The 26,849-nt window shown below is 36.7% G+C and overlaps 2 protein-coding genes across 3 annotated transcripts; both read right to left on the bottom strand.

Annotated features, from left to right (window-relative positions):
- Positions 1-1,814: 1,814 nt before the first annotated feature.
- scn2b (sodium channel, voltage-gated, type II, beta) lies at positions 1,815-13,031 on the bottom strand. Of its 2 annotated transcripts, XR_008808152.1 has the most exons (6): positions 12,826-13,030; positions 6,058-6,224; positions 5,155-5,365; positions 4,235-4,430; positions 4,080-4,147; positions 1,815-2,776 (listed from the first exon to the last, which is right to left on the bottom strand). XR_008808152.1 is itself a non-coding variant. In XM_056262482.1 (5 exons), the coding sequence occupies exons 1-5, from the start codon at positions 12,905-12,907 to the stop codon at positions 2,746-2,748; spliced, it is 687 nt and encodes a 228-aa protein (XP_056118457.1). In that variant the 5' UTR covers positions 12,908-13,031; the 3' UTR covers positions 1,815-2,745. The 2 variants fall into 2 exon arrangements, 1 of the variants encoding a protein (XP_056118457.1); XM_056262482.1 differs by lacking the exon at positions 4,080-4,147 and having other exon boundaries at positions 12,826-13,031.
- A 4,311-nt stretch (positions 13,032-17,342) lies between these two features.
- Positions 17,343-26,298, bottom strand: LOC130095755 (uncharacterized). The gene is made up of 7 exons (XM_056262531.1): positions 26,198-26,298; positions 25,988-26,127; positions 25,544-25,754; positions 22,540-22,696; positions 22,391-22,451; positions 21,166-21,240; positions 17,343-17,501 (listed from the first exon to the last, which is right to left on the bottom strand). The coding sequence occupies exons 1-7, from the start codon at positions 26,226-26,228 to the stop codon at positions 17,343-17,345; spliced, it is 834 nt and encodes a 277-aa protein (XP_056118506.1). The 5' UTR covers positions 26,229-26,298.
- Between the last annotated feature and the right edge of the window lie 551 nt (positions 26,299-26,849).

Genomic DNA, 26,849 nt, shown 5'->3' with positions numbered 1-26,849 from the left:
TGTTTTTGTAATGGAAAAAATATGTTTTTTAAATTGAATTTAAAATTCACTTATTTTTTACTATTAGCAGAATGTTAAAAACTTCAATGTCCATATTTTAAAATCATGTAACTCTTCTATGATTTTAATTTTTAGATATAGACAAGAAAGTTAAGTCCTCTGAGGTGGAACAGACTAAAATCGCCATTTAAAAAAAAAAAAAAAAAACCTACCGACTCTTCATGCTACATTAGTTTTATATTAGATAACAAGCATACAGTTTCTAATAGGTCATAACAAAAACACCAAGGGATTTGTGCCTCTAAAGGCCGTGACACACCAAGACGATGTTAAAGAACTAGCGGCGATGAAAGCCGACTGTGTTGTCACCTTAAAAAGCTGGGCCCGTATTCCTAAAGAATCTTAATGTAAAAAGTAGCTCCTAGTGACAAAATTCTAAGAAAATTCTTAGAAATGTGGGCGTTTACTCTTAAAATTAAAGAAAAAATCCTAGTAAAGAAAAAAGTAATTCAGAAAGCATCTTAACCCTTAAAAGAGGTCTTAAGGTCAAAATTGTTAGGAGTATGGATGAGGACTTTTAAGAGGCTTAAGAGTTTCTTTAGCAGAGGAGAAAATGACAGAACGATGAAGAGGGAGAAGAAATGTGATGCAGACAATAGATGACGACAGTGAGTTAATAAGACGCTATAGATGAGATTGTGCAGTGATCATGTTTGTGACTGATCTTATTAGAGACACGCTAATATCTCCGACACAGCGCAGGAATGCCATAACGCCAGAAATGATCACTACATTAAGATATTTGGCAAATGGGAAAATACAATAAAGCAATAGTGATTTGGGTCTGTGACAACCTTCTGTAAGCAGTGATCACACAAACATTACAGCACTTTCAGAACCTCTTATTGTGTCGCAGTTCATTTAGTTTCCACTGGACATTCCCACCTTGCAGGCTCAAAAAACTGTATTTATGAATATAGCAGGCTTCCCTGGTGCGCACAAGCAGGGGAATGAACCGTTAATAATGTGCGCTATAAGCTCCCACGTCCGCTTCTCGCTCCATGCTGTGACACCCTGCCCGAATTTTCCTTTAAGGACGGCCTAGTGTTCATCCACTAACTCGGCTAACAGTAAACACGGTTCTTCTGACCAGTCAGGCTTTCTCGTCTTTCTTGTTTTTTAATCCATGTTTTCAAAACAAACATTCAAACCACCACTTAAATAGACAGCAATCAGTGTAATTGGAAAGATTGGAACAATTTTTATCATTCTAAGCCAATCAAATTAACAGCAAGGTAAAAAAAAAAGGATTTATATACATAAATATAATGTGTGTGTGTGTGTGTGTGAGTAAACTCTATACTTAAAATGGCTCTTTTTTTTCCTTCTTGGACAACCAACCAATCACAGTCTTCAAAAGATTGTGTCATACATAGCAACGGGGTCAGCCCCGCCTCCTCACTAAGATGAGAGTTTTTGTCTTTTCCTTACTCAGAGTTGCTCTCAGATCGGCGCCGAATCGCTCTTAAGCTAAGACTCCTACGTAAAAGTTTTTAAGCTAAATTAAGAGTTTTCTAAAAGGATTCTTAGATTCTTTAGGAATACGGGCCCAGGACTTGAAGACAACGTAAAGGCTACAGGCGACTGTCAGCACATGCGTTCTGCACCTGCGTGTAAGAAAACAACTGTCTATATCAGCAGGTATCAATAGTCTATATTCGTCATTCAAAAGTGGAAACATTAGCCACATTCCCATTAAATATCAATCATGCTGATCACTTTTTTTAATTTCAGGCAGCTTAAGTTATGAAAACATAAGGTAAGATGACGTGCTCAATCGGCCAAAATACCCCCGACAAAGTCCAACTAGTGCAGACGGTACAGAACACACCACAAAAACTGGGCCAACTGACGTTCAACGATGGCCCGATGTTGGCCGATGGCCGACCATCTGCTTTTTGTGTCAGGGCCTTAATGCTTTTAAAAAGTCATGGGACACCAAAGTGTACTCTATTCATAGAATGTGCCAGATGCTTATGCAAAGTAATGATTTGTTTTGTGCAATTTGTGTGTATCATGTATAAGAAAATTGTCATGCAATGATTGTACATGTTTTGGAGGTGTGTTATATAAACAAGAAAATGATAGATTTTGATGGATAGTCATGGTCCTGACATAATGGTAGGTTCAAGGTATCACTGCTAAATATTCTGCTGTTGTGCATGCTGGATTGTAAAAACAGCACAGCATTTTGCAAACTGGCACAACGAGAAGGCACACACACAAACACACACATTATGTTTCTGCATCCACATAAAGAGGACGTTGAGGGCAGTGATTTCTCAAGAAACTGTCAAAAAGTATAAACACCATAAAGGTAACTTTGGCAGTAATAAAGCAGGACTTTGAATAATTTAAAACTCTCCCTTTTAGAAAATTCTTAGCAGAAATACTGGATGGCTAATATTTATAGTGCTAATAGTGGCAGTAGTTGAAAGAAAACATACATACTGACTTTGAAAAAAGGGTGGACCAAATAAACAGTTCTGTAGGACACAGTTGTTATCACATTAGCCTGCCATATTGAGTGGAAGAGGCAGTATAAAACCCTTTGTGATTTCTCACCAGTGATTGGACGTCATGGCACTGTGGCAGAGATCTTCCTAACATGACATGTTTGGTCGCTACACAAGAAAACTGAGGAATGTTGAATGAGACGTTACAGGACGAAGAGTACAACAAATTTTAAATATCTTCAGGCAGGAGGCATAAATTTCTGGAAGGTAAAAGAAAGACAATGAAATGTGAGAATTTATTATTAACAGTATATTTAATCATTTTGTAGGAAAAGAAAATCGTGATCCAAGATTATTATTATTTTTTCTGATAGTCTCAATGAATTGGGTTTAAAATACTAATTCAATGATTCATTTGCCAGAACCTCGGTTGGAAAAATTCCAAAATGTTCCAAAAAGTTCGAAAATGTAATTTCTGTGAATCCTTTGGCATTACTTTCAATTAAGCAGTTCAAACTACTGATTCAATGATTCACTTGCATTGTTGTATTTGTATATATATGTATATATATAGTGTATTTCAGCAAACCAAATAACTGCACAAGACCTGCTCTTGCAATACATATATACATATACATATTGAGTGGAATATATATATATCGCAAGAGCAGTTATTTGGTTAGCTGAAAAAACACTGACAACAACCACCACAAACAGACACAACAGAACCTAACCAGGGGTGCGTTTCCCGTACAACAACGTAACTCGCTGCTTAACTACCATAGTACGATGCATCGTTGAAGAAATCAACTAGCTAGTCATGACTGTTTCCCTTTCCCGAAACCATATTGTCGCAAAGTGGTGTTCAAACACATTGGTTTATGACGTCACGCATGTGGTGGAGTAATAACTTATTTTAATGAAACTGTTTGAGATCGAATTAATGCTAGATGTTTTGATATAAATTACAGACATGGCATCTGAGGAATAGTTCTAATTTTTCTCAGTTATTTCCCTTTATTTCTAGATTTAATCATAGGCTCGTTCTTACATAGCAGAGCATGTTCGCACATGCGCAGTCTTCAAAAACGGTGCTTTAAATCTCTTGACAAACTTAAAGACGTAAACGACATTTGTATGCATTCTAAATAAAAGACACAGGTTGTACTGAATGTTAGCTTGCTTATTTTGCTCAAGTTAAGGATTTATTAGGTCCAGAAACTCTGCTTCTAACCACAGCTCAAGAGCTGTCATTCCAACCACACAACTTTGCGATGGTGTTTGCGAATGTTCGTTGGAACGATGGTTTCGGGAAACACCGACTCGTTGAACTATGCTGATAACGACGGAACTTGTGACCATAGTTGGCTAACGATGCTTTCGGGAAACGCACCCCAGATAAAGAAAGACTACAAAGACTGATAGCAACCAGAGAATTCAGAATTCAACCTAAAAACAAGAAGGACAGACTGATGAAACAATGATGGAAAGAGAACTTGAAAGAGCCACTGTCAACCACAGTCACATGACCACCAAGACACACTAGCTAGCAATCAGTTTTACCAGAACGTGAAGGATGGAGCTCCACCCTACGTTAGGCCTCCATGGCTAAGATGGCGGGTTAGGGCTGTCTGTTTCAGGATTCAAAGTGAGCAGTTTGTTTACAGAGACGAAATACTCAAATACTGGGAAAGAAAAGAAGAAGAAAAAATTCTTACTTTGTTGCTTCTTCTGTTCCTCCTTCTCCATCTACTTTGCCCTCTTCTTCCATCTTCTGCTCGTCTGAGATCAGCTCCTGGTTCTTATGTCTACGAATACACTTCACCACTACCATGGACAGAATGAGCAAAGCAAGAATGCCCCCCACAGATGCCCCGATGGCGACAGCGATGGTCGAATCCCTTGGTGGTGGCACTGGGCAGAGGAAAATAGAGAAAAAGAAGAGATGCTAACAACAAACTTCACCAAAGCAGCATATTTCTTCAGTGGAAAAAGTATATTCTGATTTTTTTTGTAAAATAATGTAAAAAAAATGAAATAAAATCTTTCTGGGCCAAGATTGAGTAGTTACAGCATCTACCTCCAGTGGCTAACTGGCCTATGCTAAACAGCCAAAATCTTAGTACTGGTTGCATTCTCAATGTTGCCATTAAAGGGATGCTAAAGCAGACAGTAGCTATTAAAGTCTTCTATAATTTTCTAGTGTTTCTTTAAAGACTGACAGTTGTTAGAAGCTTAGTGATGGTGATGTTGAAATAATGCAACCGTGGTGTAGTTCGTTTATTTCCTATGTTTAGCTTTTTACTCCTGCTGGTTGCATTTAGGCTTTAAAAGGATAGAAGCTGTGTTAATTTGTGAAAAGAATAATACACTTTTTGTTGGTTGAGGAGATTATTTTCTACAATATTCCAAAAGCCAATAGAAACATCTGATTGGGTTTTTGTCAAGGGAACCAGGGTGATGCAAATTTCCGGGTTGACCTACAAAAATATACTATCTCTGCAGCACTCTATTCTAATCCTGGACTTAACAACACCTGCAATAATGAAATCCTATTTATCATGGCCTGTCTTGAAGCAACCCTGGTTGAAGACCCAAAACTTTTCGTACAGCCTCTTAGCCCATGCTGAAGTCTTACATTCAGTCAAGACGTTGAACTGGATGGTGCCGTGACCCTGAATGCGATCTGGAGGGTTGCGCACATAGCAATTGTAGATTCCATCGTCTGTCAACTGCACATCTAAGATAGTGATGCTGAGGTCATTCTTATCTAGGTTTCCCGAAAAAATAGCTCGCTCTCCAAATCGGCTTGGCTTCAGGGGTGTTATCCTGTTCTTATAGGTCATGAACTTTGAAAAGAAGAAATTGAAGGTAGATTGAGAAAAGTGACGAAACAAAAGATTCGTCTGACTTTTATATTTCTGTAAACATTGATATTTCAATAGCCCCTTTCACACAGAAATCCCGGTAAATTACCGTAAAATTGCCAGAATGACTTTACTGGTAAATACACAAATATGCTGTTCACACAAGCAACAGCTATCTGCTTTAGTTTCACCATCTGTTCAATTTTATCTTAAAAACACGAGACACGCATAATACTGATGAATGGAAAAGAAGGTGGGGTCTCGAGCACGACACGTTGAAAAAGCTGTGAGATGTGGCGCAACGGTCAAAGATGATCATCGAGCGCGTATTTAAAAAGAAAAACTGTAAACAGTGCTGAGTAATCGCATTATATCCATAAGAACTTTATGATTGGCACAAAGCAGACTTCTTACGTCAGCACGTTCTGACATTGTACGTGATCATACCGTCAATTTTCATTCCGCATTCACACAGAACACATTACTGGTAATTTACTGGTAGTGTTGTTACAACTTCCCTTACCAGTAAATTGCTGGAACCAATTTACAGGTATTTTTGAAAAGGTCCGGTTCACACATGATCTCTTACCGGTAATTTACCAGTAAAGACTGTATGTGTGAAAGGGGCTAATATTGATGATATTTAACATTTTAAGTCTCTTATTTTCTCTCACCATCTCCTCTGTGCTGTTGAGTGTCTCCTGATAGGTCCAGTTCATGGCAAATTGCTTGGGGTCCAGCTTGTAGCATGAGGTGAATGTACACGGGATTCTGACATCAGTTCCGTTGAGAGCGTTGATCTGTTGTTGCACCAGCACATCCATGGAAGTCGTTGGACAGGCTACAAGATATGTAAATATATAGACATGTATAATTCCTGCCGTTTGATTTTCCTGTCATCTGATTGGTCCACGTTTTTTTCATCTAAAGTCACTGAAATTAAGTCATTAATTTAAGTATGAGTAGAAATGTTATTCCCAACCGATATAAAAGCTGTTCTTTAAACTTCCAAAATAAGTTGCATAGTGGTCTTATATAACTTTCAAACAGTTAAAAAGTGTACCTTAACATAAAATGGCTATTTTTGACTCTAAATTCTGACTGGAAGAGGTAAATGGGTGGTTAAATTTTATAATACTAAAAAGAAATACTATGGAAGCAATGGGGTACATCAACTGTTTGGTTACCCACATTCTTCAACATATCTTCTTTTGTGTTCAGCAGAAGAAAGAAACTCATACAGGTTTGAAACAATTTGAGGGTGAGTAAAATATGACAGAATCAAAAATTTTAAGGGATCTATTCCTTTAATAATGAAATTAAAAGAACCAAGGCAATGACTGACGCATTTGTATTAGATTCCAAAAAGCTCCCTTATGAGTCCCAGAGAGGAAAATTAAACCACGGCCGGATCGGCACAGAATGGAACGGTTAGGCAATTAGAACGGTTTGGCCTGATAGTGGAAAAGTGGGACATGTGGTCACATGTAGAAAACATGGAAAATTCTTTATCTCTATCTACATTAAGCTTACACTGGGTGACATTATTTGTATTGAATCAACAGCTAAAATGTCATCATTTTGTCTATCAGGAAGGTTTACTTTCTCCACCTCTGCACCATTTGGACAATTCTGCCAAATGGACACCATTCTGCAACAAGTTCTGGACAAGTTCCCACTGCTGCAGCAGTTATGCTTTATCGGCCCGGCTCTCTGCAGTAGTAGCAGCAACTTCGTCACACCCTCCCATACCATCCCCACCCCCCTCAAAGTGCTGCAGTTTTAGTCCGTCCCCCTCCCTCTCGGAAAATCAGGTGTCCTCACGTATAGAGAGCAAGAACTACAGCAGCTGTGTTCGGGAGAACACAGACACACACAAACCTCATGTGTACGTGAATACCTCCAGTAATCACAGTGATTTATAGTGCGTTATATTCACAGTGCCCACATAGCAACATTTGAACTATACAGATATACAAGGATTCATTATACTTGTGTTTTTGTGCTGGTGCTGGATCCTAATAAACACACACAGAGACACACACGCATGTTCAGCAAATACACACACACACGCAGAGTCAGCACTCGGCCGGGTGTGTTACTCAACACCGGCACTACGTCAATGTCGTCCCCACCCTCCCTCCCTTTTACTTTCATGTATATTTAGTCGGTTTCTCTCTGCGCTACAGCAGAGGCGCTTCAGAACTCCTTCGCATTCCCCATGCACATTTAATCACTGAATTCATGCATTTTAATAAATAATAGTCTAACTGTTGTCGTTAAAAAGCTACAATGTATCGGTAAACTCTCTTACATGACTGTTTGGGTTTATATGAGCATGAAAATACAGGGTCTGACTACTGCTGATGTCTCCAGCCCACTCTTGGAGAACCGTTTTGATGCATGTATCAATATTCACCGGTTTAGAGTGCTGTAGGCATAAAATACTGCAGTGTAGCTCTCTCTCGCCCTCTCTCACAACAGTCCCTGACAAACCCCATCCCTACACCCTCCCTGCGCTGTCTCTGTCCTCTTTTATCTGCTCTCAAGGTTATGGTTAAAGGAGAAATGTGGACAAGGTACGTTGTGGAGCTGTATATGCATGCATAAACAAACAAATAATAATAATAATATAATAACATTTTAATATATATATGAGTCAAAATCTGCTAAGGGGAAATAATGGAACATCTGTTTGAAAAAGTGATTTTTCACTATTATTTACAACAGGATTTGCATTTTCAAGGGTTTAAATAAAAAAACTAATTGTTATAAGAGACAAAACAAACAACTTGGTGCATAAAAAACACTCATTTCTTGGTAAAAAAAATGATTTGATTTTTGAATAACTCGATTTTCCAAAGTCAATGGATTCGTGACAGCTAAATGTAACGTTTATGACAAGCCAAACATGTCAGTCTCTGAGTAACATCTAATTTATTTAAGCCATGAAATAAACTTTAGTCCATAAAATAAGTATAATGACCTACCCAAAAAGCATTTTGAACGTCTAAAGCACATTTTATAATTACCCAAAAATCAAACGTAGTTCACCCCTTATGCATGTTATTACATCTGTCAAAAACTCTGTCGATTGGAATATTAGAACTAAAAACCTCAACATAACACACTCATAAATCACTTCACTGAATACTTTCCGGCTAAGACACAAATAAACATTACCTTGTAATGTTTGTACAAATCCACATCATTTGAATATTACAACATCGATGTCTGTCAAAATACTGTATAACGTGCACAAGACACAGAAATATTTACGAGAAGGAGAGTTCCAGCGAGTACATGGAAAACCCACACTACCGGATGTTTTGACTACGCTATTGCTTTCCGAGAGCAGGGAGAAAATGGCGGGCTGAGTAGCATCAACATGCTGTCTGTCAGAGACAATAACGCGCATAATACATAACGCACGTGAGTATAAATTTGTTCTTCACCCTGCATGCTAAAGAGAATAAACAGCAGTCCAATAGAAAAACTTTGGCAGGTTATAGTTAACATCATTCAACGTGTTGATTTTGATGGACATTTTCTAATTCATGAACTATTTTGATTCTTACATTTATGATTTGAATATTTTCAATAATTTTTTATTCTCTATTCTCGACTGATCTTTTTTTTCATAAATTTGGCAATAGATGAACTGTTAAATGATTGATCTTGAGATGAGTCCCTGCAGTCGTTCAATTAGGCCCTCATATGCTGATGAGATATATATATATATTATAAACTTTACAGGTGACTTATAAAATGTAGTTTGAGCCCTATCTTCTGTTGTTTAAAAGATTAAGGCAGTTATCAAAGTTTGATAAGATGTTGTTTCATTTTCCAATAAAAGAGTATAAATTATTACATGATTCCTTACATTTAATTAGCAGATTTTGACTCATATAGTGTATTGTGTATATATCTGTAACATTAATATGTTAGTTTTAGGTGTGCTGATATACAGTCTAACAGCACTGGGACATTTCACTGCTCGTACCTCTCTTTTATTTCAGTATAAGGTTGTTAAAAGCAATGTTATGGCAACAAATCTGTTTAGACGGTTTAATGCACCACATTTTACTTTCTGCTTAATGACTGAAATGTTGTGGGCAAAACTTTGAACATGGTATGTTAGCACAGTAAATAAGAAGAGTGAGACATCTGTATTTCTGTGAGAAGCAGATCTTCACCAGCTTGTTAACAGCAATTGTTTTCTCTGCCATATGTCATATTCGGCTTACAGACAACTGTTACTGCAGTTGGATTGTATCCATTGATCCATTATTTTCAGGGAGAGTTCACCCAAAAATAAATATCCTGTCATCATTTACTCAACCTAGCCTAATGTCTTTAGAAAACTGTATAATTACCTTTTTTTTATCTAGACAAATAGAGGTATTTATAGCAGAATGTCAAAGCAGATTTTCCATACAATAAAAGTGAATGGTGACCATAACTCAGTAAATAACATCTTAAATTTGAGTCTGTTCCTTACAAAAAGAGCAAGTTGCTTTTTTGCTCTGTTTGGAGAGTGACAGCTCTTGATACCATTTACTTTCATTGCATGAAAGGAGTCCATACAATGTTCCACGGAAGAAAGAAAGAACAGTTTTGGAATGAAATCACTTCAAAACATCATTTTTATTTTTGAGTGAACTGTCCCTTTAAAATAAGACTAAAAATCTAAAATAACGTAATGAGTAAAACATATTCTTGTAAACTATTTTTCTTAGGTAGATTTTCTCCAATATTTTCTATAGTTTATCTTTCAAGTTTGTATGAATTTAAAAGTTTGGGATTGTGTGTGTGTTTTTTTGTGGGGTTTTTTGTCTTTAAAATAAGTATCTTATACTCACCAAGGATTTTTATTAGATCAAAATACAGTAAGAAGTACTATTATGAAGTATTACAATTTAAATCAACTCTTATTTTTTATTCCTGTGATGCAAAGCTGTATTTTCAGCATCATCACTCCAGTCTTCAGTGTCACATGATCCTTCAGAAATCATTCTAATATACTGATTTGCTGCTCAAAAAACATTTCTTATCATTAACACTGTTGAAAAGAGTTGTGCTGCTTAATATTTTTGTGGAAACCGATTGTTTTGTAACAATGTCTTTACTGTAATTCTTTTTTGTGCAATTTACAACAGCTTTTGAGCGGTAGTCTACGTTTATACTGAAGAGGAAGAGGTTTCTATAGTGAAATTGAGTTCAATAGCTTTTGTGGCTAGTGGAATAATTCAGTATTTTTCAGAAAGCAAACTGAAATGTATTATTAACTTCAATCTCCAATAGAATAGGATGCTGCACCAATATTCCTGCAATTCATAGTCAATGCATCTGTATACCTGAATGGGGTATTGGTGTGCAAATAATTTTGCCAATGGAATTCACTGTGCTCTAGACTAGATGATGAAAGCTGAGAATATCCATGCATTAATATTTGTTTTAAAAATACATCTAATGTCCTAAAATACGTATATCTGCATACTTAAGCCACATTTATGAATGATATTGCAATGAATCAATAAATAAATAACAAAATATGCTTATCTTTTAACCTCATTAAATCATCTAGGATGGGAAATATTACGATTTTTGGAGATAGTTTAGTGAAACTGGGTTTTATAATTCTATCTCATGTTCATCTTCTGTCAGTGAAATGCTGTGTTTTACGCCCTCTGGTGACTTTCTAAAAAAACTGCACTGTATTCACTTAAACTTGAACGCAACTTCCCCAGTCAATCGTTTTAAGAATACTCTTTTGGTGTGTGCAGCTCTTTTTCCTTTATGTTAAGCCTACAGGACAATGAGCCATAGTTAAGTAATAAAACTTTAATTAATTAAAAAATGTGGACTACACCACATGGATTAAGCAGAAGAAAGTAGGGCATACTGTATGCCTTCTGTTGAAATAAATAATCCTCATGTAACGTTCAACAGCAGCAGTTCCACGAGACCACATCTGTAGCAGTAAACCTATTCACAACCAGAACACACACATTGGTTGTTTATGATTTGCATTATTTTAGCTTGCTAGCTTGTGTGTTTGTTCAGACATTCAGAGTCTCTTTTAAACATTTTCTCTTTTTTTATTAATGCATTGGTTTGCTCTGAAGCACCTTGTATTACATGTTGTTTACAAAGTGAAATGTCTGTTCAATATTGCTTTTCTCCATTAAAGGGATAGCTCACCCAAAAATGAAAACGTTGTCATATAATTTACTCACCCTCATGTCGCTCCAAACTTGTATTCGCTTCTTTCTTCTGTTGAACACAAAAGAAGATATTTTAAGGAATGTTGGAAACCAGACAGTTGACATTGACTTCCATAGTAGGAAAAATATATGCAAGTCAATTAGTCAACCATGTCTGGTTTCCAACATTCTTAAAAATATCTTATTTTTTGTTCAAGAGAAGAAAGAAACTAATACAGGTTTGGAACAACTTGCGGGTGAGTATGTAATGACAACATTTTTAAGTGAACTATCCCAAGCCCCCTTTCCTCAACCTGCAGTATTGTCTCCATATTTTCCTATTTAACTGTCATTATTGTTGTTATTATTATTTAAAAGTGCTGTTCCTCGTCTTCAAATGTTATATACTGTGACCATTTGTATTCATCTGGTTGTGATGAAATCAAATGTGACACCCACTTTTTCTCCCGCTCTCAATTTTATCATACAATATCACCAGTTATTTATTTTTTTGCGCCGTCAACAAAAATGGTATAATAATTGAAGCAAAAGTAGAACTAGTTTTTTCATCGTTGCTGCTTTAGTCATTGTTTTTTTTTATGTAATCATTTGAGTTCAAGATTCTACGACTGACTCACATAAACACATTCACTTGTCGCCTCCTACTGGTTCAACGATGTAAACTGAAGAAAGATCTACTGGAAAATATAAACAAACGTGATAAAAACAGTGTGGATTGTAGATATCATTAATATGACACGGAATTGTATGCTTAACAGATCATTAAAAAACGCAGCAATGCTCAATGTCATCAAATCTGCGTCTGGAAGAAAAAACCCAGAAGTGCCGTTTCCTATTGTTTGACAATAAACTGAAAAAAAAAAAAAAATGTAGCCAATTATGACCTAGCGTTTCATAATCTGATCTAAATGCGCTCACAATGGCATCACAGTAAAACGCAGATAATGCTGATGGAGACAATTATTAATCTGCAATAATAATCACCATCAAACGCTATAATGTACTGTAATAACATATGCCCCACACCTAATTTTATTTGCATTCTTTCTTAAAACGCATAATATTAATAACAGGCTCTAGCCAAGGCAGGGAAACATGACTGAAATCACATCTGTTTGGCTGGAAGGCTATTGAAATCGTTAAAATGTCAAATGATCATTTTAATGATGGGCTTGTTTATTTATTTTTTCAATAGCAGAAGCTTTTTTTACTTACCCAAAAACATCACCATTGCAACACAGGATAATTTCATAGCGGACGCCCACTGCGTTCCCCCAGAATGCAATAAAATGGTCATTTTGGTCGCGGACAATGAACGAATCGGAAAATAAGTATTAAAAATGTGTGTGAGATCTATTTCTCCGTTTCAATCATATAAAAAACACGGATATGTTTTTTTATTTTGTGCTATGATATGGCTGGCAGTGTCTGAAGCAGGAGCACTGGTTGATATTATGGTTGTGGTTTGTCATTTGTCTTTATCGAGGTTTCAAATTAACCCTGTTGCAACATTATAATATTAAAATACTATAATAGCAACACATAAAACGGTATATAAATAATTTCACAAGACGTAAAAAAACCCAGGACGCATCTATATATTACATGTCCTTCCTCGATTCAGTGCAATCAGAAATCAGTCGAAGAAAATCTACGCGGCCGTTGACGCAAAACAAAAAAATGACGCACTAGTTTGCAGAAGGACCACCTCTCCTCACTAATGGAGATTAAAGTGTAGGGGAGAGTGGGGTAAGATGAGCCAGTGGGTAAATTGACCCACCCCCTTTATCTTGACAACCGTACACTTTTATTGTCATGTGACCACCCATCATTTCTGCCAGACTGTGAAAAAAGAGAAACACATGGGAGGAGTGGAAGGCAATCATTTGCTTTAATTAAAAACTGTTTTTGGCTTGTCAAAGTAACATTTTAGTATACCAGATGTAATAGCTGTTACATCAAATGAAATTTGCCCAGGTCTAAAAATATTTATGATATTGGTGATTTAGCAATGTATGAAACATGCAAATCATTTAAATATTAATCTGAATTAGTATAGTTTTGTCCAAAATGACAGCTGTGGGGCAAAGTGAGCCAAATGCATTGGGGTAAATTGAGCTAGCATTTTAACTTACCCCACCATAAGGCACTTAAGTTAAATCTCTGAAGTATAAACTGGTGTAATTTCAATGTAATATTATGCAACTGGTTTAGTTTATATATATATATATATATATATATTTTTTGAGTTTGAGTTTATTTGATAGGAAACAATGTACAATTACACCAAATCCTTCTCTGATAAGAACCAGAAGGTGCTTTTCACCAGATTATAATCATATATCTGTCCCTAATGGCCTAACATGTTTGGCATTGCAGAAAAAAATGCAATGAACCTTTTGACTAAATGTTTATAAGTTTCAGTTATTCATTCATTCTAATTCAGTTTTTATTTGATATTACTTAACAAACATTCTATTTAGTCTGTTATTGGGAAGGTTACAACTTTGGTGTTCAACATATTGTTTCAGAAATGCAAACAATTAAATATATTTAAATTACAAATTCGATTGGTTTTATGTTGTTTAAGTTGGCTTTAAGAAAACAAATCTGACTATGTGTAAAAGGAAATTTGATTATTAAATTAGTTTTTAAAAGAGGTAAATTGTCTTTAAAATGTCACATGGGTTTGATTCAGATTCAGTTAGATGGTCAGTTTACACCCAGATGGTGCAACTTACCCACTGACTGGGATCAACTTACCCCTAACCTGGGGTAAATTGAGCCACAGGAACCCTTTTATTAATAAGAAGCCATATTTTTTTAACCCTTTGTCATCAATTATATAGGAAACATCCTGAAATTACTTTAGATACTTTCATTGCACTACTGCTGCCTAATTTTCTCTTATCTTGAGGACCAAAAAAAAAAAAAAAAGGCTCATCTTACCCCACTCACCTACTGAAGATGACTTAAGGTGAGAATGGTGCTGAACAATTATGATGATGCTGCTGCCTATTAAGGATATAGACTTTATACATAAGCATCTACCATCTAAGGCGGCGTAAAACGAGAGTACACTGAGAGTGCCTTGATGCCAATGTGGTTTTAGCCACTAGTTTTATTATGTTATTAATACTTGGTATGTAGTTCCACAAATCTCAAAGGACAGAGTGAGCATGAATACGCGAGTCTGCAATAGAGACAGAAGTTAGAAGAAGTGGTCATTTCATGCTGATGAGAAGTCATTGAGAAGATAAAGAGGAAAAGTAATGATGAATTACTAATTTCATAAATAATGAAAATGGCATTGAACGAATCACATGCATATTCAGAGAGATACAGATTTATTATGAGGGATAATGTAAGCTACAGTCAGTCGGGCAGTGTTAAAAAATAAACCAATTATTGACATGTATTTTTTAATTAAACTTTTTTAATTCAAAATTAGCAAAATTGAAATGAGTCAATACATCATCATTCCTTCCTTCTTCCAAAACATGTTTTTGTTTACCCCGATTCACTATGGTAAGCCTTATGATGGTAAGTGTTTATATATTTTAGACCTGACGGGATGGTTCTAGCGGGAAATTGCACGTCACTCGCCCACGTGTCTCGTATCTGTAAATAGAGAAAAGTTGTTCCGGCTACTTTGACGTGTGTATGGTGTGAGTGGCAGAGGTTAGTTGTCACAACCAGTGAGAAAGGTCGACATGGAGCCGCTAAATCTCAAACCTCCGGGAAATCACCCAAACCCCAAACAGAGGAGAGTCAGACAGAGCTCGTTATAAAATGTGAATCAACATTGGCTTGGCTTTTCAGAGATGAAGAACTGAGGGATTTGAAATGTTGTAAAAAGCAAACCGTTTTTTTATTACTCAACAGGGCCGGGTTTCCCGATAACGATGTATCTTAGCACTTAAGAGCGCTCTCTACGTGCAAGGTTACGAACGCTCGCCGCAATTCCACGCGCGTTTCCCAAAAATGCACTTAACATGAACACGCGAGAACGCGTTCTACGTGCTACTTAAGCGTCGCTGTCCATTCGCAAAGTGCTGAAATATAACCTTATATGGAATCGTATTCTGAACGTTTAACCTAATAATCGTCATTTGTTGTGGATTAAATCAAGACAAGTCTATATACTCTATATACAAGCACCTATACAGGCTGACAAAATGGCTGAACAAAAACAAAAAAACAAGAGAGGATACCTTTCAAAAAGATAAAATGAATGTCCTTTTAGAGAAGATATATAGAGGGAAACAAAAATTTTATTTTTAACAGATTTAAAGGACACCATACAAATAAGGAAAAACTAAACATCTGGGAGGACATTGCAAACTAACTGCAACCGTGTTCAAAGATCAGGGAAGGAGGTCCGCAAGAAATGCCCAATACATGGCTGGTTTTCATGCACGTCAGCAAGTCGTTGACAGAATTTTTTGAATTCATCCCTATTTTGCCCATGTAACAGGTATTAATTATAACTTGTGTTTTATTTTAAATTCACACAAAATCCTTCTGGTTTCTGTTAGAAATTAATATCCATATGTGAGAAAAGGAAAATAATTAATTTTTATATATATCTTTGTGAGTTTTGCGTTCGTCGCAGTTGTGACGTCATTGGCGCGTTGTGCGCGCTCTCGCTTCGGTCCGCGGGAGATCTGAGCAGAGCGAGGAGCTGGCTTGATTACACAACCTGATTTTATACAACAATTTAACAGCATTTTCCCAACTTGGTATTTCACAGATAAAAGAATCACCGAACCAGCAATTTCGACTCCAGTCTTTATTCACCACCACCACACACAACACAACGCAGAGGGGTAGCCGAACCGGCTACACCCAGTCTTTAAAGCATATTTCCCAGATTTCTTATTTTATGATTTTTTTTGTTCATTCGTTTAATTTAGATGTGTATTTCTATTTTTTCTTCCCTTTTTAATTATTTCATTCATTTAAACAAAACACGAGTACAACAAAGTGTACAATAAAGTACAATCAAAACCGTATATTATACTCACGTAGTGTAGTCTGTTAAATCTAGATAAAAGTGTAATCTGCCGGTTGTCCTGCAGGTGACCTCATAACTCTGTCTTCTTACGATGCACTTGGGGATTTACGATTACTCCAGAGCACTCGTAGTTCTACGAAGATTTTCAAGTGCTACTTAAGTTACGATGCTTTTGGGAAACAGACCATAATATTAAGATCAGTCGTACGATCGTTTTTACGATCAACTAGGCTTACGATGCTTTTGGGAAACGCAGCCCCGGTTAGTAAGTTATTTTATTGAACAGATAAATTGTCACATGTAGCTCTCTAACAGAGTTCATTGTAAAACATTATCTACTGTGAAGGCTCATTTCATTATGGTTGTTGGTCTGTGCTGGAATTTATTTTCAAAGAAGTACCATGTGTATTAATGTGTTGGCCTATATAGAGTAACGTCTTCAGATGAGATCCTTTCCATCTAAACATCTCTTAAGCCTAGTAGTGAATGTTTTATGGACAGTATAAACATATTCATCCACACAGTCACGAAACACAACCAAAACAATGTTCTTCCAAAAATTCATGTATTTTTTTATTATTTTTAAACACAACATAGTGTACCTTTAACCAGAACAGAATGATGGGGACTAATGCCTCAGACACATTTTACTATGTGACAATACAAACTTATTTTACACTCATCCATTTACATAATTACCAATTCTGTTTGTGCCTCATCGTTTATGAGTTTTGCACAAAGCGGCATGATCTGATTGTATATCTTGGTGGCTGTGGGTACATACAGGTTCCTCATCCTTTGGCTGCCAGTCAGAGGGAAGACGTCTGCTGCGTTCAGCTGTGGCAGGAGCGTCTGGTGTGAATGGGAAACCATGCTGGTCCCAGCAATTGAGAATACACACAAACAAAAAACATTTTACATCCTCTGAACACATTCTCGCTCTACTAAATATTTGTTATATCCAGTTTACATAGGAAGGGATGTATGCATTTACATGTACACATTATTTTACTTACAGTAATGAAGGTGCAAGCCATTATGAAATGAATTAATATGTGTATAATTACTGTCCACATAACATTTGATGAAGTATCAAATAAAGCTGCAGTCCACAGTTTTTCCTCTTTGTCGCCATCTCTGTTCAAAATCTGCAATTGCAGTCATTTGCGGAATTAGTTGTAGTTCAACACCCTCGACATGACACAGCGCGGATGAACACAATAGCTGTGTCCCAATGTGAAGGCTGCGTCCTCCGAAGGCCGCATTTGAAGGCCGATTGCGTCACAGCGGCGTGACGAAGGCTGTCCCAATTCAAAGGCTGCATCTTCGAAGGACGCATTTGAAGGCCGATTGCGTCACCGCGGCGCGATGAAGGCTGTCCCAATTCAATTCCGCATCCTTCGAAGGCCGTATTCGAAGGCCGGTTGCGTCATCACGGCGTGACGAAGGCTGCCCCGATTCAAAAGCGACGCCAAATGCACCCTTCGTTTCCCCGTGAAAGGAAGGATACATAAATGGACACTTAGCGGCCTATCCTACCCTGATCCTACCCCATAATTCATTGCGCGCCGGTGACGACAGCATTTTTGGTGCAGCATTTGGTGTGTAGCCTACAGTTCAAATTCAAATGTTGGTGTTCAACTATGCCTTTTAAAACCGTTCATTTTTCGTTTTTCAATTACGGGTTAAAAAAATTAAAAACGAATGGATGCAAATTTACACAGACTATTAAACTAAAGATGGTTTAGTGATAGTTTTTTAGATTAAAGTCTTTGATTTTACTAGTATTTTAATTGACTATCAAACCTTATACAAATACATTATTTTAAATATTTAATATTTAAATATTAAATAATATTTATTTTCTGCCAGTGGCAGAATTTTTGCCAAGCGTGTCGGAGGTTGAGGGTTCTAGTCCGCACTCGGTATAGTTTTTTTCCCTCATCAAAACCGATAATGTTTATCAGTGGTTGTATATCAAGAATCTTGATATACTTTATCACTGATAAACATTATCGGTTTTGATGAGGGGGAAAAAAACTATACGAGTGCGGATTAGAACCCAGAGAAGCAGGGACACGTTTGTGTGCATTTTGAATTGTGATTTCTCTGGAACGAATAGAATCTCTGCAACGGATTGAAGCGCGCGTCCGAGTGAAGACAACACATTTCAGCGCTAGATCGCGTCTTATTTAACAAATGAATGAAACGAATGCTGCTAGTTAACTGGAGATGTTTTATTTGTATTGGTACATCCGTGACGCGAGATGTTTCAAAAGTGGTGGGGACAATATCGACCCTGGCAAAAAGTGGTGGGGACATGTCCCACCCGTCCCCCCCGTAAATGACGCCTATGGGACACAGCTTATGTTTGAGGAGAGTGTGCAGCTGTCAGTCACCGCACCGGAGTGGATACTGGCATTCAGAATCACAGATTATTCTTTTTGGGAGTATGACCAACATAAGAATTTTCACTGGAAAATGTAATGTGAACAAGTAAGTAACATCCACTTTTGTTCTGGTTCTGACATTGCAGTAAATCACGCTGATTAAATCTAAAAATCGCTTATCATAATCATGCAAAACCGTGCAAATTATACTTTGTTCTCAAATTTTTAATGTTAACAACGTCAGCATTGCGTGAGTAATGTCCTTCCGATATGTATCCTCCTTGTTTTCGCATATGTCCGGTTGTTGCAGTTTCATTTTTTTCTGTAAGTTAGCCACTCCGAAGTCCGAACGAAGTCTTTTGCATTTTACAGCGGGTGAATCTGTTGTCACTGGTGATCATCGTTTGAACCTTTCTGGATCCGCCATCAAATTGATAGGTTTAATTATATCAAGTGCTGTGAGAAAAGGCTATAAATCTCCACCTCCAACTCCTTCTTTATGTGTACGGATGTGACGTAATGACTCAACATAGCCTACTAGCCGAGACTCCTTGGGTGCTTCTCAATATCCCTCCTCGTCTCCTCGCTCCTCCGTCCTCCATCCTATGACCCGGAAACCAATCGAGCTTAGCCATCTTGAAGGACATCTCAATTCTCTAATTGCACCGCGAGGATCGAGGAGTGAGGAGGCTTCCAGAGGAGCTATGAGCGAGGATACACAGGTGTACTCTTTGCGGAAGAGTTTTATCGACTAAACATGACGCACGTATCAATTCTCCTCCCCCTTCACATCTGTCACAATCATTTGAATTTATACTTTACTTTTGTATTTTACATAAACCACACAACTCACATATTTCAACTAGGTATCTTGCTTTATTATTATTTATTATGAATTTCTTAAATAAACAAACCTTAACAACATAAGGGCAGATCCTTTGAGCACTGCTGATGACGCAGTGAAGTGACGCTCGAGTGATCAAGTATTCCAATGTATAAAAAAGCTTTCATTCAATTCCTCCGTCCTCATTTTTTTTCCTTGCAGCCTTCCCTCGCGTCCTACAGCGGGTGGAGCTGAGACGCGAGGAAAGGAAGCGAGGAAAGGAAACGAGGATGCACAAATAAGAAATGAGAAGCACCCCTTCTTTATGTGATGTGACGATATACAGATATTATACAGATGTGACGTAATGACGCAAAGACATGCTCGAATCTCCAGCGGAAATCCACCAGTTCCACTGGAATCAAAAACATTATTACAAGCTTACCGCTGTGAATCGAGCTAAGGCAAGCAGATCGTTTTGAATACTGGCTGGTTATGTATTTTCTCAAATATATATTTTGGATAATTTTTAACCCCAAAAAAGCTACGGACTGCAGCTTTAAATCTGCTATTATTATTTTGAATAATATGAAATTTGATATACACTTACACTTACTCTTATTATTAAAATATTTTATCTGACTGTGCATTAATATTTTAATAAATATTTTAAAGAGAGTTTTGATGTAATTTCATAATTCCATTGTCTTTGGTTAAAGTGTACTGGAGAATGTACTGACAAGCATTCATGGTAAACTTTTATGCTTAAAGTTGCAATTTAAAATGTAATGTAAAATAACACAAAATTCTAATCAAGTACTTAACATGTGCTTTAGTATATTAGCACAACAAAATAAGCGTACTTTAAAGCCCTGCAAAATAGCTATTAAAACATATTGATTTAATGAGCCTGTGTTGCAACGGATAGTTCACCCTCATGTTGTTCCAAACCCATAAGACTTTCATTCATCTTTGAAACACAAATGAAGATCTTTTTAATGAAACCTGAGAGCTTTTTGTCCCTCCATAGACAGCAATGCAACTGACACTTTGACGCTTCAAATAGTTCATCATCTAAAGCGATCGTGTGTCTTCAGAAAATTTGGTCTAAACCGCTCAATTCATATATGGATTAGTTTTACGACCTCTTTTTGAAGCATCACAGTGGTAGTTGCGTAGCTGTCAATGGAGGGATTGAAAGCTCTCAGATGTCATTACAAATATCTTAATTTGTGTTTTGAAAATGAACGAAAGTCTTACGGGTTTGGAACGGCATGAGGGTGAGTAAATGATAATTTAATATCTTGCTTTAATTTCTTGCTTACCATGGTAATATAGATGTTGTCTGGACTGGGAGGAGTGCTCACATCTGCCAGAACATTCATAGAGCTAAATCCCACCTGAGACACAAAACAAGCTTAAACAAAGACTTAGATATACAAAGACAGTGCACTCATATTAGTTATGAGTGGGAGAAAATGCTGCGCGCAGTATGGCGGAATAAGTCCTGATTTCAAAAAAAAAAGAAAGAAAAAAAGACAAGACCCAATCGCTGATTGATAAAGTCATTGCATCACTGCAGCTGTCGTTAGAAGTTCCGGATGCTATAAAAACTGGCATGCTGCATCCAAAATCACTTACTCTCTCGAGTAGGTACTTATTTTGAAAAAGTAATTATTTCATACTAAAAATAGCTAAAAACAGTATGTTCTATTGAATGAATGTGTCCAGTATGAATGTAATCCGGAAATACCATGTTGTCATTATCATGTGACCTATCAGCGTCAGTTACGTCGCTTCACTGACATTCATAAATTCTCTCCCGCGGCCTCATGGGATAATAAAGTGTCTACCGAAAGTAGTAGGTCATCTGGGTTTTTGGCTACTCTTTTATGAGAACTGTGAATTCAGAATACTTGTAACATACTGATTTTCACCAAACTATATAGAAGGGAAGTATGCGATTTCAAGTGCAGCCTCATTGTTCTGATGTTTCCCGATTCAAAGAAATATGAGCTGCACTTGTATGACTGAGAGGCATTTCAAAGATGGCTGCCAAGTGAAAATGGCTTGCCTTAATTTCACAATTTCTTTGTTAAATAATTTCATAAATAAAGTCATAATTTACTCACTGTGGTGATGTCTTTATACCTTTTACCCTTCTTTCTTTTATGGACAACAAAAGGAGAATTTTAAAAAGCTTGATGCGTACTTTTTGAAAAGCTTAATGCTGATCACTATTCACTGTCATTATATGGACAAGCGTGAGTGGGAATTTTTTGTGGTCCATAAAAGTAAGAAGGGAGAACAACACCAGGGTGCGTAAATTAGGACTTCATTTTCATTTTAGGATGAACTATCCCTTTTGGACATTGGCTTAAAATCATCTTCAAACATTCACATTCAGTAAAGATTCAAACCTCAAACTTGTTGATTTAAACAGAATAAACAAAGAGTGGAATATATGAAAATTTGATTTATTAATTTACTTTACCGAGTGCAGAAAGCAAAGAGAGGAAATGAGAGCAGAAATACAGAAGTTAGTGTCACCTTGTATGTGATTCCCATATCTTCAGTGGCAGTTCTGGTTTTAACCTCTTCCATATCTTGCCTATAGAATATAAAGCAGAACATGAAGACAAGCAGAGAAAAATGCCTTATAAGCTGTAATATCTCTCTGTGGACTGACAATGACTTACTTTGAATCGTCACCTTTCTGGATTGATCTGCAAGCCCTCCTTCCCAGAAACCCACTACCAATTAGTAACACAAACCCAGCCACTGACACCAGGGCCAGCCACCAGGGAGGATGAGCCTGCGGATGAATCGCACCTGGACTGTTTCTCCTGGTCAGTGCTGAAGAAAATAAAGGTGAGAAGAACTGAGGTTGGAGCTTTATACAAACTAATCCACTGAAAGAATGTTAGTATGTTATGAATTTGACAGGCGTTTTCACTCATTTCGGCATGCTCTGATACAGATTTAAAGGGGTAATATAATGGTACATGCACTTTTACAAGTTGATTGGACTGAAATGTGTGTTGGCAGTGCCTGTACACAACCATCATAAAATGATAAAAATCCATCCAGTGGTTTTTTTTAATCTCCTTATATGTTTTCCCCTGCCTCAAATCAAGCCGTTCGACCGTGTGACGTCACACGGTCGGATGCCCCTCCCACGATTGTTGATTGACAGCAGCGTTTCAACACAGACCCGCCCTCGCTCGTGAGCGAGCTGTCAATCATAGTCTGCGCGGACCGGCCATTGTTGATATGCTGGAGCAGAATGGCGTCTAAGCGATTGTGGTGTTCTGTTCTTGGGTGTAATAACGAACACAGTCATTTTGATGTTCCTAAATCCGAACCGCTGAAGACGCAGTGGCTGAGTTTGTTTTCGAAGGGAATATTCCCCACGAGCAACGTCAATGGTCTCATGTTTGCGGGAATCATTTCTCACCAGACTGCTTTATAAACGAGGATCAGTATAAAGCTGGTTTTGCTAAGAAGCTGCTCATGAAAAAAGGATCGGTACCAGATATTCGTGTTCCTGCTGCACCTACAGAACAACTGAAGTGAGTGAACGTTTTATTAAACTTTATATTAATATTTATATTAATCTTTGCAAATCGCTAGCTGCACGCTTCACAATGAATGCGTCTAAGGTTTACACTCAGGGTACATTACGGCATGTTTTCTATGTATGACGTTCTCAATATAATTCATAATCCCACGTTTATACTGAACAACGCGTTATGGTTATTGTGTTACAAACGGTGTATGCACAGAACAGAGAGGCGGGGTGAGCAAAGCTCATTATCATTTAAAGTCATATGCACTGAAACGGCGTGCTGAAAACAGAGCTGTTTTTGACCAAGTAAAATAAGTGTTTTCTTACAATACTAATGAGAATTTTTAATGAAAGTATATTACAAACTTTTAATTTAGACCCTAAAGAATCATATGGCTTGTACAAAAATGGCATTATATGACCCCTTTAAAACTTATAAAAAGTAACATTTTCATTTTGCTGCATTTGGTATGGCATCTTTTGGACACAATTATGGGGTTTAATTTAAATAAAATGTAATTGATCAATTTTAATTATTTGATCAAAAGTGTAATACAAACTGTAATATTGTGAACTATTATTACAATTTAAAATATATATTTTCTATTTAAATATATTTTAAATGTGATTTATTCCTGTGATGGCAAAGCTATATTTTCAACAGCCATATTCATTTTGGTAAAACTTTACAATAAGGTCTCATTTGTTAACATTAATGTATTAACTAACGTGAACTAACAATGATCAATATATTTGTTACAGGATTTATTCATTTTTGTTAAAGGGTTAGTTCACCCAAAAATGAAAATTCTGTCAGTGATTACTCACCCTCATGTTGTTCCAATCCCGTAAGAGTTCGTTCATCTTTGGAACACAAATTAAGATATTTTTGATTAAATCTGAGAGCTGGATCACTCCTCCTATAGGCTTCTTAAGGGATCGAAACTGGCCGGCCCAAAAGTTATGAAAGACACCGTTAAAATAGTCCAAGTGACTACAGTGGCTCAATCTTAAGTTTATCAAGCAACGAGAATACTTCTTGTGCGCAAAAAAACAAACAAAAATAATGACTTTATTCAACTGATCATTTCCTTCTCTGTACGGCCGTGATTTTTTACGTGGTGGAACTACGCAAAGCTTCTAGGTTGTACGTCACACGCATCACACACATGACCAGCGTCGGCCAATAGTGAGCCTGCGTGTGACGTGCAACCTAGAAGCTTTACGCAATATCACTACGTGAAATATCAGGCCCACAGAGAAGGAAATGATTAGTTGAATAAAGCCGTTATTTTTGTTTGTTTTTTTTCGCACAAAAAGTATTCTCGTCGCAGTGTCGCTTGATAAACTTAAGATTGAGCCACTGTAGTCACTCGGACTATTTTAACGATGTCTTTCATAACTTTTGGGCCGGCCAGTTTCGATCCCTTAAGAAGCCTATGGAGGAGTGATCCAGCTCTCAGATTTAATTAAAAATATCTTAATTTGTGTTCCGAAGATGAACGAAAGTCTTACGGGGTTGGAACAACATGAGGGTGAGTAATTATTGACAGAATTTTCATTTTTGGGTGAACTAACCCTTTAATGTTAGTTATACAAATCAAGCTGTTCATTGTTTGTTCATGTTAGTTCACAGTGCATTAACTAATGTTAACAAATACAACATCTGATTTCCATAATGTATTGGTACATGTTGAAATTATCATTAATAAGATCAATAAATGCTGTAGAAGTATCGTTCATTCTTATTTCATGTTAGTGAAACCTATTAATGTTAAAATCAGTGCTGTTCAATGTTTTTGTGGAAATTGTGTTACATTTAATTCAGGATTCTTTGATGAATGGAAAGTTCAAAAGAACAGCATTTATTTGAAATAGAATCCTTTTTATTATTATACATTTCTGAACTGACACTTTTGATTAATTTAATATGTCCTTGATGAATAAAAGTGTTTTTTATTTAAATTTTATTCAAACTTTTTAACAGTATGTGTTCATCATATTCAGGAAATACTCAGGGAATAAGAAACTCTATACTCGCATTGTTACATGAACATAACTGATCCACAATGAGTAAACCAAACAGAGCCAAATAAACAAAAAATACATTTAGAAAACAAACAAAGGTCTGTTACCTGATCGGACAATAAGATGTGTATGATTCTTGAAGAACCTGCCCCTGAGCCGCAGTCTACACAGGTAAGTTCCATTGTTCTCATGGGTCACGGATGGGAGGTGTATATCAAAACTCCCCATTTTGACATCTCCACGAAAATATACACCAGGCAGTGTTGATACGGTTTGATTGCTGATGTAGTACAGGATTATTTTTGTCTGAGAGATAGTCTGTGTTTAAAAAAAATAGAATAAGTACTAAAGCATGAGTTTACATTTACATTTATTCATTTAGCAGACGCTTTTATCCAAAGCGACTTACAAATGAGAACAATAGAAGCAGTTAAACTAGCAATAGCTTATAATAACTAGTTTAGGTTTTTAAAGTTACAACTAAAAAGTATTCATTGCATAAGTGTGTAAAGTATATTTGTGATGGTTTGTATACCTAAAAATAAGCCTACCTGGAATTCCCACTCCGCACTGAGAGAAATGAAATCCCGATGTCCAGGACATTGGAAGAAATTACACGACAAATACACATCTGTACCATCATTAACCTTCTGGTCTGAACTTGTCATCACACAACCATAGGCTCCATATACTAAAAGAATGAATATTATATTTAAAAAGTAAACTTCATATGTTTAAATAAATAATGAATTTCTGCTTACCTGTGAAGATATGTAGGGCCAAATACCACATCACTGAGCATACAAAGACACTCCAAAGTTTGTTTTTTTCTTGCAGTATTTAACCGCACACATAAATATACACATATATAATATATATTGTAAAAGAAAGGCAGAAATTACAAGATACAGAAGAATCTTATGGACTCAAAAGTTCTTTGCTTACATTAGCGCTGTGAAAAACTTTCTTGGCGGTTATCAGTGTCTGAAATGTTCATTTACCACATCCTCTGGCCTAAACACATGATCTATCTGAGGCAGATGTGTCTCACTTGTACCACTTTCACATGTATCAGGAACAAAAAATAACATAGTTCTTGTGCCGAAAGATTAGAGCTTATCATCACTGCAAGACAATGCTGGGTTTCCTTTGATCAGTTTATACATACAGTAGTTCCTGTCCATCTAATCCTTAAAATAGTGACAAGTAGGCCTACATTATTCATAATGTCTAATTTTGTGTTCCACAGAAGAAAGAAAGTCATACAGGTTTGGAAAGTCATGATGGATTTTTTTTTGAGCGAACAATCCCTTCAAGAAATAGAGGTCGGTCAAATGAAGGTCGCCTTTTTTCACATAAAAAAATAACTATTTTGCCCTCTAGTGTGCCATTTGACGTTAGCTATATTCGATT

The sequence above is a fragment of the Rhinichthys klamathensis genome, unplaced genomic scaffold (genome assembly GCF_029890125.1).
Source record: "Rhinichthys klamathensis goyatoka isolate OS25496 unplaced genomic scaffold, OSU_Roscu_1.1 h1tg000192l_1, whole genome shotgun sequence".
NCBI lineage: Eukaryota > Metazoa > Chordata > Actinopteri > Cypriniformes > Leuciscidae > Rhinichthys > Rhinichthys klamathensis.
Note: the sequence above shows the minus strand (reverse complement) of the source record. Positions and strands in the feature narration are given on the sequence as shown.

Coding starts and splice junctions, on each gene's coding strand:
- LOC130095755 (XM_056262531.1), bottom strand. CDS start 26,228: ATGTGGTATTTGGCCCTACATATCTTCACAG. Junction 22,452..22,539: donor CAGAAAGGTGACGATTCAAA/GTAAGTCATTGT, acceptor TATATTCTATAG/GCAAGATATGGAAGAGGTTA. Junction 17,502..21,165: donor ACAACATCTATATTACCATG/GTAAGCAAGAAA, acceptor TGCTGGGACCAG/CATGGTTTCCCATTCACACC.
- scn2b (XM_056262482.1), bottom strand. CDS start 12,907: ATGACCATTTTATTGCATTCTGGGGGAACGCAGTGGGCGTCCGCTATG. Junction 5,366..6,057: donor TCAACAGCACAGAGGAGATG/GTGAGAGAAAAT, acceptor TTCTTTTCAAAG/TTCATGACCTATAAGAACAG. Junction 4,431..5,154: donor GTTCAACGTCTTGACTGAAT/GTAAGACTTCAG, acceptor TCCTCTGCCCAG/TGCCACCACCAAGGGATTCG.